The sequence below is a fragment of the Drosophila gunungcola genome (genome assembly GCF_025200985.1).
Source record: "Drosophila gunungcola strain Sukarami chromosome 3L unlocalized genomic scaffold, Dgunungcola_SK_2 000002F, whole genome shotgun sequence".
Lineage (NCBI taxonomy): Eukaryota > Metazoa > Arthropoda > Insecta > Diptera > Drosophilidae > Drosophila > Drosophila gunungcola.
The window spans coordinates 7,538,414-7,553,140 of record NW_026453178.1 but is presented as its reverse complement, the minus strand read 5'-3'; the positions used below and the strand labels follow the sequence as shown (position 1 = coordinate 7,553,140).

The 14,727-nt window shown below is 36.1% G+C and overlaps 2 protein-coding genes across 4 annotated transcripts in view; one reads left to right on the top strand and one right to left on the bottom strand.

Annotated features, from left to right (window-relative positions):
* LOC128257588 (transmembrane protease serine 9) overlaps positions 1-3,640 on the bottom strand; it is a 21,784-nt gene extending 18,144 nt beyond the window's left edge. Inside the window, exons 1-2 of one of the 2 annotated variants that reach the window (XM_052988660.1) lie at positions 3,547-3,640; positions 2,984-3,227 (exon numbers count right to left, since the gene is read on the bottom strand). The gene's annotated coding sequence lies outside the window, so the exon portion shown is untranslated. Of the gene's footprint in view, positions 1-2,983; positions 3,228-3,280; positions 3,369-3,546 lie in introns of those variants that run through there. The other variant, XM_052988659.1, reaches the window with a different exon arrangement.
* Positions 1-14,727, top strand: part of LOC128257585 (protein I'm not dead yet) — a 15,855-nt gene extending 1,128 nt beyond the window's left edge. Inside the window, exons 1-9 of one of the 2 annotated variants that reach the window (XM_052988655.1) lie at positions 3,764-3,910; positions 11,507-11,544; positions 11,859-11,985; positions 12,052-12,168; positions 12,239-12,387; positions 12,459-12,647; positions 12,738-13,196; positions 13,385-13,763; positions 13,837-14,727. In XM_052988655.1, coding sequence (XP_052844615.1) covers positions 11,537-11,544; positions 11,859-11,985; positions 12,052-12,168; positions 12,239-12,387; positions 12,459-12,647; positions 12,738-13,196; positions 13,385-13,763; positions 13,837-14,124 — 1,716 coding nt within the window. In that variant the 5' untranslated portion in view covers positions 3,764-3,910; positions 11,507-11,536 and the 3' untranslated portion in view covers positions 14,125-14,727. Of the gene's footprint in view, positions 1-3,763; positions 3,911-11,506; positions 11,545-11,858; positions 11,986-12,051; positions 12,169-12,238; positions 12,388-12,458; positions 12,648-12,737; positions 13,197-13,384; positions 13,764-13,836 lie in introns of those variants that run through there. The other variant, XM_052988654.1, reaches the window with a different exon arrangement.

Here is a 14,727-nt window from a genome sequence, read left to right as displayed (position 1 = left end):
TATTTAGACAGAAGCAGGTTAATTTCTTTAGGTCGGGGAATTCTTTTGAAAGCGATTTTTGATGTTGCTAGATCGCTTATATCAATTTAGGCTGTTTTCTTAGACATTTTGTGTAGTTTATTACAATTTGTATATAAAACGTGGGTGAATAAGATCATATATTTGCCCTATAAATTAATTTTTACGACCTTCCATTTACTTTATCTAGTTTGCTGTACCTCTATTTGATATTATAAGTAAATCAAATTAATGAACCGCTTTTTCGGTAATGAACTAACATAAAAAAGATAGAGCTGATAAATCTATTATATGTTTGTTAAACAATTGTGTACTAAGTGTCAACCTCTGGAAGGTACAAGGTACTATTAATTACTATATATTGGGAGTTCAAAATCCAAAACAAGACAGATGTCTGCATTAGAATTCAAAGTACAACTGATATATTTTTAGAAACCTCAAGCACTTTGGCTCTCGGGATTTGTTTATTCACATTTTGGCTTATAATCTCCATGTTACCTTGAGGAAAATTCTTTTTTTGTGGGCCCCACCCCCACACGTGACATGGAATGACGCAAAAGGAAAAACAATTGCAGACGTAGATCTGAAAAGTTTATTTCGATATATCCGAATATAATGTATGCGCTTAATACGCGCAAAATTTGGCTGAACTTTGAATCGAAATAAATTTACTGCGTTACCTAATGTGACAAACAAAAATTAACTTTGTCATCTCGATTCTTTATGAAAATTATATCGTGTATTGTCTTTATTTATTTGATTATACTTCAAAGTGATTAAATGTGGGTCAACGCAATCAGAGCCTTGATTTTCGGTTTGTTTGGTTTTGGCAACAAAAAACAAGTTCAAAAATCTTGAAACAAAATTTATGAACCGCTAATAAACTGGTTTTGCTTTAAACACAGAGGGGTTTCCTAAGTGAGAGCCCGTCTACAGATCTGTTAAGACTTCAACTTAAATTGCACGATCCATGTATAAATGGACAACCAATTAATGACCCAATATGGGAAAAGTGCTTGCAGACTAAAAAGAAATGAAATTGAATTGGAAACAGCTTTAGTTCTTGAATACTTCACATTGTTCTTTAATTATAGCAGGCGGTGGAGAATTGTAATAGCTTACGAGGTAACTAACTTGGTCCTTTTGTAAGTTAATTGCAAATGGGCAAATAAAATTAATTATCAGCTGTTTAAATATTAGGTAGTGTGGGGTATGTAAGAACTATTTGTATAACGTAAGTCATTAAAGGAAACAAAGCTTATTTGAAAAACATTTTTAGAGATTTAAAGATTTTAAGTTTGTAAGCACACATTTTAGTTGGTTTATTATATGTACATATGTGGCTAGCAAATGCTTTTTGAATTAACTTCATTATGATTAATTATTTCCACTGCATTTCATTATTGCCTTCCGTCTGTGTTCAAATAAATTACACTTCGCATCATTCAATGCAATAAAATGATCTCACTTGAGGCATTTGCAATGAAAAAACTGCCGACAATTTGTAATTCATGCGAATGTTATGGACCTTTCTTGCTTATACTGTAAGATCAAAGAATATAATCCGTGTGCAACAATTTAACACAATTATCTTCTTCCTGGCGAAATTCAATAAGTAAGAATGTTTTCACAGGATATGTTTTCTGGCAGTTTCTGATAAAGTCTTTTAAACTCAATACATAAATGTCATGTTACTAACCGAATCGTCCTTGTTCTCAATTGGGTCGATCTAATCAAAAATTTATGGTCATTTTGTATTCGACTTTGAAATTTGTTCGCGTATTGATTTTTACAAACTGACGCTCGGCTTCGTGTTGGTCAGTAGACAATGCAAAATAAAGTCGAAAACTTTTCATTGTACTATTCATATTTTCATATCAATTGTAATCTTTTTGGCTTAAAAAACTACAACAATTATTTGGCTTATGTATAGATTAGTTTCATTTTCTTTTCTTTCAAATACATATGACTTGCTGACTCCATTTCTATTTTTCACAATTTATATTTATTCGATGTTGTTTAGTTTTTTTCTTAGTGTTATCGCAAAATATAAATAGGTCTTGACAACATGTATTAAAATTTAATGTTTAGGTTTCTGAGCACTGAATTAATTTCACCACCTTCGGTGATACAGAAAACTAAAAGTATCTTAATAAACTGTGCCCCACTATCTTACCCAGTCTCACTTAATTTTTATCAGCTTGTGGAGCATGCCAAATGCAGATGATAGAACATTTTCACATCGAATGTACAGGAAAATCTATAAGCTTCAAGCTTCCAGCAATCGATGACAGTGGCAACCACTTGTCACATTCATATCTTTTGTACTTGATGTAAGCGAACTGAAATTTTTAAGTGCAAACAAGTTTCAGGTTGAGATTGAAGTCGACTTGTTAAGTCTTTCCAGTGGATTCTGGACCTGTTGCCGACTTTCACCCAGTGATTTTATGTCCCTCCTCATCGAGAAAGTTGCACTGCAATTAACCAGATAACATGGGCCGTAAATTATTAAACCATAAATTAACCAATTAATATAGAAGATGCGTTTTTTTCGGAAATACTTTTAATCTAAAATTATTTCCCTTTAATGTGCATTATACAATTACTTAATCTTAATTTGTTAGGTACTATAGGTATATTTTTTTATAATTGAAAAAGTACTTATACATTTAATAAATATGATTTTCCCTATTTCTGAATGGTACATTGTGTACATAATTATTTGTTGACTAGACTATTGGTAAATTGAAATAATAATTTATACATCTTTTTAGATGATTTTCAATCACTGGTAACTTCCTGACCTGCAACATGGTGTGCCGTTATTATAGTCAGGTGTCGCCAGGCTAATTAGTGCGGCTGTAAGGCAGGTTGTCAAGCCTGGTCTGGATTTGCCAACAGTTGTCGTTTGTACGGTCTAATGCTCGTTGTTTCTAGTTTTTGTTTTTGTTTTGTGGTAACTCACTCGCTCGCATTTGTTTTCTCGGGCTGCACATGGCGACGGGTTTCTCCTCCTCCTCCTCCGCTTATCTCTCATCTCTCTTCGCACTGATTGTGTGTCTGCATTCTTAGGCATTTCTGTTCGGATTCCCCTGTGTTTTTTCCTGTTGCTTCTCGTCTAATACAGTTTTTGTTTTGGGATCTTCTTCGTCTGTCTGCTTTCTGGATCTACCCAAGTGTTTAGGGATGAACTCGTGAATAATACCTGGCTAAAATCATTGGAGTAATACTATAGATGGTAACAGAAATAATAACAAAATACCAGAATTGTTTTTCGAAAAGAAAATCTCATAAAGTTCAACTGATCAAAACCCTTTTTTAAACAGCCTACTACAAAATTATGTTAAAAAAAACAAGCCAAGTGTTTCCATATCCTAGAAACAGTATCTTATGGGAAGCCCTAAAAATGTGTTTTGTTGGTCTTAAAAATTGATAAAACTTTCCTTCCATAATCTAATCTTTTCGCTTTTACCTGTGATTCTAACAATTTTTGAGAAAAGTAAAGCAACAAGTTTTTTAAAACGTTACCTTTGAGAATCGTGCGATCCTGCAATTAATTTTTTTTTTCCTTGTAATGAGCGTTAGACTCACGCTGTCATCACTAGCCGACAAAATACGTTCGAGACTCTGCTTCTCTCCCGCTCTCGCGAGCTCCCACACACACTGGTGCGAAAGTACGTCGCGGCACACCAACACAACGACAACGGGCGGTTCAGGCAGCAGAGCTGTCGGCAAGTAAATTCATTCGCGCATTTCACCGTTTCCGAATCGGACCAAACTCTCGTCCGCCGTTCCGAATCGGACGAAACTCTCGTGGCCGAGTCCCAATAACGATAAGGATAAGGATAACACCCGAAGGTGACCCAAAGGCTCCTGCCTCCAGACTCGAAAAGTAAATAGCGTTATCACTAAGATCCTAAAACCGGGATAAACCAAAATTCCTTAACAAACCAACAAAAACAGAGCCCGAACAACCCATGTGCGTGGTCCTCTCTCTTTCTCTAAGCGATAAAAATACCGCGTTGCTTTTTGTGTTTATTTTAACATTTTGGTTAGGAAGTGAACTCGAAGCTCGTGACGTTTGCATTTTCTCGACCAAACGAAATGAAAAGAAAACCCCACGAGAAACCGTTGACCGAGTGCCAGTGTGAAGGTCTAGGCACCTCACAAAGAACCGAGAACAAAAATCGCTTGGGAGTGGAGGGCTTCTTATAATAACAACAATGGTCTTCTCTAGAAATGCATTTCTTCCCAATATTTACTTCTCCGCTCAGCGCTAACATATCGGGTTCTTTGTTCAAACGTACTCTGGACTCTTTCTCGTTCCATTTGCTTTTCTGCTCTTCTTCCCTTATACAAATGCACCTGAGGAAGAAGCAGAGTGTCGATTTGTACAGTTCGACTCCCATAACTCACTTTCCAGGGAGGTTTTCCAGTCGTTGAAGTAAACAAAATAAAAATCTAAATTCTAAATATATCTGAAATGACGAAAAAATCAATCTCAAAAGGTTTCAAAATCTAGAATTTAAAGTGCTGCACTTAAATAGAAGATCTATGAATGGGTAAAATTATAAAACCCTAATATTTACTGGAGCAAGTGACAGATGTTTGCACTTATGAAATTTCCACTTCAATGGGTTTCTTCACTCACGTGGAAAAGCGGGCAGATCTACATAGATGCATCAATGATTCCCGTTCTATTTTTGCTAACCTAACTTGAATGTTTTGTACTAAAAATTTTCCATATTATTGTTTACAATTTCCTTATATGTTTGTTTGCCTTAAAACAAGCAGAACTTGCCGGTTGTGTGGGTGAAATCGCTATATTTTAGTTCTCTCTTTTGAGAGAGTAATATTCCATTTCCTCTTAATCAAAAAAAATTTTTTCAAGAGCCTTTGTAGACTGAAAGGAATGCATTGTGGTTTAATTTAATCAGACACATTAATCTAAAAATACATGCGAATTTTACAAGTTATCTCATAAAAATAAGTTACTTTTGGCACACGTTATTTTCTAATTACTATAAACTCATTCCATCGATGCTATTTAGAGGATCAGGTGACATCAGTTCGATAGTTTAGAAATATTCCCCGAATATGAGTTTTTAATTGCAGTTCATTAGCAACAATGATTTCGGTTATTTTCCTACAGTCGTGTTAAATTAAGGTACGTCTCTAGTGATCATGCTATTGTTAAATGTATTATTATTCGCGATCAGATCATTTCTTATCAAAAGAGTAACAAGCATCCCTCCAATCAATGAAATTATTGGACATGCGGTCTGGCGAGCATTGAAGCTGATCAGGTGACACAGAAAACAAAATTGAACAAAAACAGATGTTTAACATAATCTGATTTATTCACTTTGTAAATGAGTACTGCTTTTAAACTTACCGCTAAACCATTGTGAATCCATGACAGCTGATTTTCTGTCAGCTTACACAATCATAGCAGCTGTCTTTAAAAATAACTAATTTTGATACATACATAAAGTGTTAAGTTTATTATTGCAAACTTAAAAATCAAGACTGTCTTATCTTCCATTGCGATTCCAAGGCCTAGAGCAACTGATAAGGAAATGAAATCAATCTGGAAATAGGGTGTTAAAACCAATAAATAAAAACACATTAAAATAGTCGGTTAGTTAGAAACCAGTTAGGCACGTTTTTAGAATTCAGTTAACAGGTAAACTTGAACAATAACACTGCACTTATTTACCTGTTACACTTGCACTTCCACACACAGTTGTTATAAAAACCCATTTTCTTTTCAAAACTTTCTGTGGACCCATAGAGCTTACACAGATGCTTAGCAATTTAGAGATTTTTCTATGGTTTTAAAAAGGTGGTTAAAAAAAAACTATTTTTTTTAGTTCTGATTTAATATAATTCATCAAATCTTGGGTTCTGTTTATCCAATATACTATATATAATTCAGTAGATTTTGGTAAGATTCTCGCTCTGTGCTAATCATTCTAAATGAGCCATTAAAGGTAAAAATCGCACCTTTTTTATTAGGCGAGAAAAGATAACGTGATTTTTGTTTCTGTTTATTAATTCACACCTAATAAGCAGCGTAATCAAATACACCCAACTAACATATCAATACATCGTAGTAGATGACGTTGGAAGTAGGCTTTTGTATAAAGATAAAACGATATCAGTAATAAATTGTATGTTGTATGTGGTCATTGAACGTTGAGGTCAAAAAATATATTGTGGGATTATCTTGTTTTGGTTATTTATACCTAGAGTGTATTTTGGGACTTAAGTTACTTAACCTTCATCTATTCATTGATTTAAATATTTTTGCACCTACCTTTGGTTGTGAAAGTTTCAGTTAGTTTATATAGGTTGTCAAACATTTACTGAGACTTGTTTGGATTTCTCTCCATTTCTGTTTATTATTTACATTTCACAGTTGTTTCTTGGACTAACAGAAATTTTGTAAATATGCGCCTTTAGTAGGGGTTTTTCTTTTTAGGAACTGAATGAACAAAAAAACCTCCTGAACAGTTAAATATGCTAATTTCCCTACCGTCTTTGTTTTGGTTTCACTTCTGTTGACAATGTCAATGTCAAGTTCATAGTTCTATAGCAGCAACGCTGACATACTAATTGTTAGAACAATTATTTTAGCAACAGCTCGAACAGCCTGTCATCCATATTTGGCTGGCTTACAATGAAAACATGTTTGTAATAGAATAGAAAAATATAAATTATTGTCGTTCTGGTACCAGGGTCAACTGTAATTGATATGCCGAACATTTGCTAGGGAAGTGGAAACGCACGAAGGTGAAAAGTTGAATGAATTTCCAGAGATTCATTTACTGAATTTCAATTATGTTGTGTTTCAGTGCATTAAACCCGGCAACTGTGTTAGTGAGTCAAGATCCGTCTGGCTTCCCCCTTCCTATTGATAATTATAAAATGTTTCGACAGTTTCCGCTTGCGTTGAAGCAAACCACAAATTGATTCTGAAAGTACGATAAAAATAAAATCCAATGTGCATACAATTAACAAGTCATTTGAAAACATATTTCGCTGACCAATTGTGAAGTTCTCTAGCGATAACCCCGCAGTTTAACCTCAACCGAAATGCGAGAACACAATTACTGGTTGCCATGTGCCTTGGCATGTGTGAATGAACTAAAAAGAAAAGTGGAATAAAGACTGCAATTTCCATATCAAATGTATGCGAATGTCGTAAGGTGATTTGTCCGTTCACTTGAATAATTTTAATGAGTAATCGTCGGGCTGCTTTCAGAGAAAGCCTAAGTACAGTCCTGCCCTTACTATTGGTAACTGTTTTTTCTGTTAACCCACTTATTGAAAAAACTCTTCAATAAAAATGTTTAATTTTAACTTTCGTATTTGTACTTTGGATTAACTTAATCGGTTTTGCTCGGCAACCCGCTTCTGATTAGAGTCTAAAGTACTCATCTCTGACTACATATTTCTCAATACACGCGATTTGTACATACAGAGCAAACACTTGAACTAGAAACTGAAATGCCTTATCAATGGTTTGGCATGGCTTTTATTCCTATTTCCTATTAATAATTCTCGAAGAACAATTGCGTAACAGAGCAAATACTGTAAAAAAAACATGTTAAGTTAAATGGATTATAATTTAAAAATTATAATATTTAAGTCGCAATTCTGGGCCTCAGTTTTTTCTAGTGCAACTCACTTTGTATTGTTTATAACTTTGTTTATATCTTTATGGCGACTAATTTGCCAACTGGATTTCTTTTTTTTAATGGACTGGTTTTTCTTATCTACAGTCAATTGTATGGCAAAACTGTAAAATTTATAAATTATTGCGAATTTTTTGTCTAACGAAAGAGTGGCAGACGGAAATTATTTGAATATTTGTCTGCCAATGCATGAATAACTAAACTATAAATTAGTCACTATTCAGATAAACAAATGTTTTTTTCTGTTTTTGTAATAGTTTGCTGTTTTTGTTTTCATTGTTTATAAAAATATTTGTACTTTTAAAATATAGAAAGGTTTTTTTTAATAAATCTTGTTCTGTGGTTATTATGCTTCATTAATATGATTGTTCATTTCTAAAAGTGTCAATATTATTTAAGAACAATTCCTTTGCAGTTTTTATTGATGTTAATTTTATTTATCTCTTTTCCACGTTCGTGGAAAGACAACCTGTTACTCATCCAAATATGGTAATTTTGTAAAATAAATTTGCCACTTAACTTCCGCAATAATATATGTTCGAGGTGCTCTCAAGCAAAAACTGTGCATATACATATTGGATATTTAAGGTTCCTATATATAGCCCGTTTTTATTGATACGCTAATTTACGCAAATACGTGAGCATTTGAGGGTTAATAAATAATGTTTTTTCGCCCCAGCTGGGTACACTTGTCCCCTTGGAATGTGCTGTGCCTCTCTCCATGACCCAATATTTCAATTAACTTGTAAACACTTTACTCCACTTATCGAAAACGCCCTGAGACAAAAACAACAACATCCACTATATCTATTCGCTATTTATCGCTATAGTGCAGTTGTTCTCTATCTTTGAATCTGTCGAGTGTGCCCCAAGCGCCAAACAAAAGGCATTTGGAAAATTGTTTGTAAACGGGCCATTAATTTATTTACTGCAAAACAACAATGACAATTGCCGGCAAGTAATTCTTTGGACCGTTGATGGTGGTCCTAAGACAATTCCATTCGATTTTAGTTTTTTGATTGTCGTCTTGGCTGTCAGGCAGTTCAATTTTCCTAAGGGAAAGCCTTTTTTCCCCTTCAAATGAAACTAAGCGCGAACTTTTTGTGTTCCGTGTGGGTAGTTCCCAACTATTATTAGTTTATTCCCCATATTATTGATGTAAGCTGTTAGAATTCATGTGCTCCTTCACTGTTATTATATATAATTGCGGTTTATTGGGTACTAATTAGATTGACAGATGATACCTAATCCGGATTCAATCAAGCATGAAGTATTTTTAGAACTCTTTCTGTATTTAGGGTTTTCTATTTCTTCTGAGTGGTTTTTGCTGAGTAATTAGATCCTTGAGAACGCTTACAATATTCTACTATATCTTTATAATAAAAAGGTTTTATTTATCATTGTTTACACAACTTTCTCTAAGATCTGAAGAGCTTCTGAAGCCTTTTCTTTGCCCAACCTACATATATCATTGTCACTCCACTTAGTCACTTCCAAACGAACTGAAAAATTCCACTATTAAGACATGGGCATATATATATTTTTATTGCAGTATAAAGATGTAATAATTCATACTATTTATGTGCATAAGAAGACGCGTATATATATTCAATTTTTGATTGATATTCAGGGCACCCGCTGACGTAGATGGGCAATTCTCAATTAGATTGTTTGCTCATCGAAAGCACTATACAGAAATATATATTATATATGGGCATAATATATATATGAGCATGTTCTACAATATTGGTTCCACTTTATCAATTTTTGCCTCCACCTATCTGTCTCTCTTTTGGCGATCTTTCATCTCAGTCTCGCTATCAGGGGCACAGCAACAAGCTCCGCGGGAGATAGCGTTCCTATATACAACATGCTACAACTGGGGGCGTGGCACCATCGGAGAGGTTAGTCTATTCAAAGTTCTCAGAACCCAACCATGCTCGTGATCGAATTCAAATAAAAATACATTTAATTGCCGTGTGGAAATGTTTCTCAATTAATAACTGACTTTTGACTTGATCAGGGTGTGAGATCACTGCAAATATATCTATCAGCACGACGGGTCTGCCTTTCAAGCTTATTTTACACTAATGAATGGCGAATTTTAATTTAGAACTTTTGGATTTTTGATTACTATACAACGTACCAAGTTGTTCTCTCTATCCAAGCTTCTAAAACAATTCATAATTGTAAAAAACAATGATAGACGTTGATGGTTGATATAGTACATGTCGGAGGCGGGTTGTCTATTTCGATACCTCTCGATCTCGTGCCGCGCAGTGTGAAACTTAATGCCATCGTTCGTCGCCTATAAACAAAAGCATATCTCCAATTACGTCTGACTGAAGCACACGATCAGTTCAATCCACAACAAAAGCACTGTAGACAATATATACATATAAACAAAATAACAATCGAAATAACAACATCGGCGAAAAAATAAATAACAAGCCGAGATAAGCGCTGTAAAACGCTTCACAAATGGCGGCAACTTGTTTAATAAGCTAATTAATCTTATTTATTTCACATATCTGTGTCGTTAATGCTTCTGATAAATATTTAAAATGCCTGTGAACTAACAAAACAAAAACCAGATTTTTTCACAAGATAAAAAGTAGATGAGTAAGTTGACACAAAACTCTGATCACTTTAATAATGTAGTTTACTTTTACAGTTCACTACATCAAATATTGATGGGGTTTAATGCCATTAGCTATTCAACTGGTCATTATTTATGTGGTATTTGTATGGCACTCCATATCTTACAGGCAATAGAATAGAATGCCTGACGACATTTCACTTTGGGCTGTCAGTCAATGGCCTCTTTATATGTAGGTTGCATGTGGCACGCCACAGATCCATTTAAAAACACTCTGTCTCCATGTGTATCTATCTGTCCCTGTTGGTTTACCCCAGAAAAGTTCACAAATTTTATGCTCATATCATTGACATTGACATTGCTGTTGGGTCTTTAGAAATCTATAATTAGTGGGTGCTTTCGTTTAGATGTAGCTACAAAACCAAATTGTGGGGGCTTCGTCAAGGGCTTAATAAGTAAGGGTATGTTGTCTGGCTCTGTTATTATATTGTCTGGAGCTTAATGGCTTGATTGATTGTTGGTTTAGGCCGATAAGAGGCTTTGACAGGAATCAATAATTAGGACGTGCCTCCTAGCCCAGAACGTGTGGGTAACTCTCTACTCACATGTGTTTTGTTTCGATTGCATGTGCGCATGCAACGACAGAACTACTTGAAGCTGAGCTGCAGCAAAATGACGCTTGTGACACCGAATACAGGCCAATTGTCGTCATAAGTACGCGCCTAAAAAAAAATGTATACACCAAATATATGGTATATTCAGAACCAGACATTGACAAATTTTCCAGCACAACTTAGGCATTTTCGTTCGTTCCATTCTATTTCACTCCCATTTTTTTTTTTGTAGGCTTTGTTTGTTCTTTTTCGCAAAAAGAAATTATATCACGCGCCTGATTTCCATATGCTTCTTTATTTATTTATTTTGTTTTGGGTGCGATGGTGTGCTCGTTTCAAATGATTTTCAATTGGTTACGTTTGGGCTAGCATATATAGCATATATATTGATGGATGGCATTTTAATGAAGCGTGAAACGATGACAATCGGTTGTTGGGTTCGGTACGAGGTTCACTTTACTTTGGGTACGACGACATGGCAACAAGTGGTTCGCTCGGCTTCTTATAAGGGGGCTCGTTCTTGATTCTTGAGTGCTTAATTGATTTATTTTTTGTTCTACTCTATTTGCTTTTAGATCTACACACCACCTCCGCTGGACATCAAAATGGAAGTGTAAGTATTATGAAATATGATAATTGACTTTAAACGATTGCCTGAATGATGATGGATTTGGTTTTATTTGGGACAAAAATATTTTAGCGGATAAATAAATGAATGCAATAAATTAATATCATTAATGATAAATGGCCTTTCTTTGATCTATATTATATTTTTTTTTTTGTCTTTTTGGTGCCACATAAATTGGTAATAATTCGTTAAATTATATAACTGTCCATTAAATAAATCAAAAATTTTGGTAAATTTTTGACTTTGGAAATCTTTATAAAAAATATTTTTCTTATTTTAAAATTGTCTTGAATCCACAGTGAAATTGGTGAGCCACCCCAACCACCTGTGAAGATGTCCAACTTCTTCGCCAACCATTGGAAGGGTTTGGTGGTATTTCTGGTCCCTCTGCTTTGCCTGCCTGTTATGCTTCTGAACGAGGGCGCCGTAAGTTTAAATTATCTAAAAATACATATTTTATCTTAAACTTATGATTTGCTTAATCATCTCCAGGAATTTCGTTGTATGTACCTGCTCTTGGTAATGGCCGTGTTTTGGGTGACAGAAGCCTTGCCGCTATATGTGACCTCAATGATTCCCATTGTGGCGTTCCCCATAATGGGTATAATGGTGAGTTATTATTGATACAAAAAAAAATGGGCTTTGTTTTTAACCGTTTTGCCACTTACCACTTTTGTAGAGCTCCGATCAGACTTGCCGTTTGTACTTCAAAGATACGCTGGTGATGTTTATGGGCGGCATTATGGTTGCCCTGGCTGTGGAATACAGTAACCTGCACAATCGGCTCGCTTTGAGAGTAATCCAGATCGTGGGCTGCAGTCCCCGAAGGTATAGATAGGAGATAGGGTCAAATATCGAAGATTTAAATAGTTCAAACTTTCTCTGTTGCACCATCTTAGATTACACTTCGGCCTGATTATGGTTACAATGTTCTTGAGTATGTGGATCTCGAATGCCGCCTGCACGGCCATGATGTGCCCAATTATCCAGGCTGTGCTGGGGGAGCTTCAGGCACAGGGCGTCTGCAAGATCCATCATGAACCTCAATACCAAATCGTCGGTGGCAACAAGAAGAACAACGAAGATGAGTAGGTAGCTTCTTGAAAATACTCTTCAAGAATTTTGAGTTGAATTTTAATCGATTTAAAGATATAATTTAAGCAATTTGTATTTTTTAGGCCACCATACCCCACCAAGATCACTCTGTGCTATTATTTGGGAATTGCCTACGCTTCCTCTTTGGGCGGCTGTGGAACCATTATTGGCACTGCCACCAATCTGACCTTCAAGGGCATCTACGATTCAAGTTTCCCCAAGTCCACCGAAAAGATGGACTTCCCCACGTTCATGTTCTACTCGGTGCCTTCGATGCTGGTGTACACCTTCCTCACATTCCTGTTCCTGCAATGGCACTTCATGGGTCTGTGGCGTCCCAAGAGCAAGGAGGCTCAGGAAGTCCAGATGGCCAAGGATGGTGCAGATGTGGCCAAGAAGGTGATCGATCAGCGCTACAAGGAGCTGGGCCCCATGTCCGTCCACGAGATCCAAGTGATGATTCTATTCATCTTCATGGTTGTGATGTACTTCACCCGCAAGCCGGGCATCTTTTTGGGCTGGGCCGACTGGCTGGACACTGTGTAAGTGGATATTCGTTACTCTAGTAAAACTAGACTAAGCTCAGGTTTCTAAATTATTTAAGAGTTGCTGCCTAAAACAAGCGTTCTATTGCTGCTAATATTTAATAACACAAAGCTTTTGTGTTTGTTGTGTGCTTATATTTTTTTTATAATAACAAATAAAATGTACATGTATTTATTTGTTCCAGGGACATTCGCAACTCTATGCCCACCATTTTCGTGGTGATCATGTGCTTCATCCTGCCTGCCAACTATGCTTTCCTGCGCTATTGCTGCAAGCGCGGTGGTCCCGTGCCCACGGCCCCCACTCCCTCGCTGATCACCTGGAAGTTCATCCAGAGCAAAGTGCCATGGGGTCTGGTGTTCCTGTTGGGCGGCGGTTTTGCTTTGGCCGAGGGCAGCAAGCAGAGCGGCATGGCCAAGATGATTGGCGGTGCCCTGATTGGATTGAAGGTCCTACCCAACGCTGTGCTCCTGCTGGTGGTCATCCTGGTGGCTGTGTTCATGACCGCTTTCAGCTCCAACGTGGCCATTGCCAACATCATTATTCCCGTGCTGGCTGAGATGGTGAGTTGAAAGCAATACAATAAATCAAACGGAATGGGTTTTTAATACATAATTCATGTATTTTCTTCTTTAGGCCCTGGCCATTGAGATTCATCCACTGTACCTGATCCTGCCCGCGGGTTTGGCCTGCAGCATGGCCTTCCACCTGCCGGTAAGCACTCCACCCAATGCCCTAGTAGCCGGCTATGCCAACATTCGGACCAAGGACATGGCCATTGCCGGAATTGGCCCAACCATCATTACCATCGTCGTTCTGTTTATTTTCTGTCAAACCTGGGGCCTGGTCGTCTATCCCAACCTCAACACTTTCCCCGAATGGGCGCAAGTTTATGCCGCGGCAGCGGGAAATAAGACGCACTAGTTAGTTAGTCTTTAGCGTGATTTAACTCACAGACCACAGGCCACAGCGATAAAATCATATCATTTTAGGGAATTGTACAAGAAAAGTGCCTTTGCTGACAGCGAAAAGTGTGAAACAATATTTAACGATACTTGCATTTCTGAATTGCTTAATGTTTTGTAACGAAAACATGAACTGTTGTTTAGCAAAACGTGTTGGAAAGAGTTAACATAATATATTGTTGATCAGGCCTTTAGCTCCTGGTTTGCAAACTCAGTTAAATACAAATATTTGTTCAAATTTAAATACACATTAATGTTACTTAATTGTTGCATTTAGAAAAAAAAAAAGATTTCGAAAATGTGGGGAAAATTAAGTTCAATGGCAGTGCTAGCTTGCCGATATTTTTAATAACTAGACTGAGAGAACGTACATATTTCATACATGCTTTGCAATTTGTAAAAATTTAATATTTACAATTTACTCAATACTTGATTGCGAACCGAAACGAGCACACAAATAGCCTTACTATAAGCTTAAATGATACTGTGTAAATTTGCAAATGATTTATGTTTTATATAGTTTGTAAAAAATATGAAATAAAAATAAAAAGCTCAAACGACA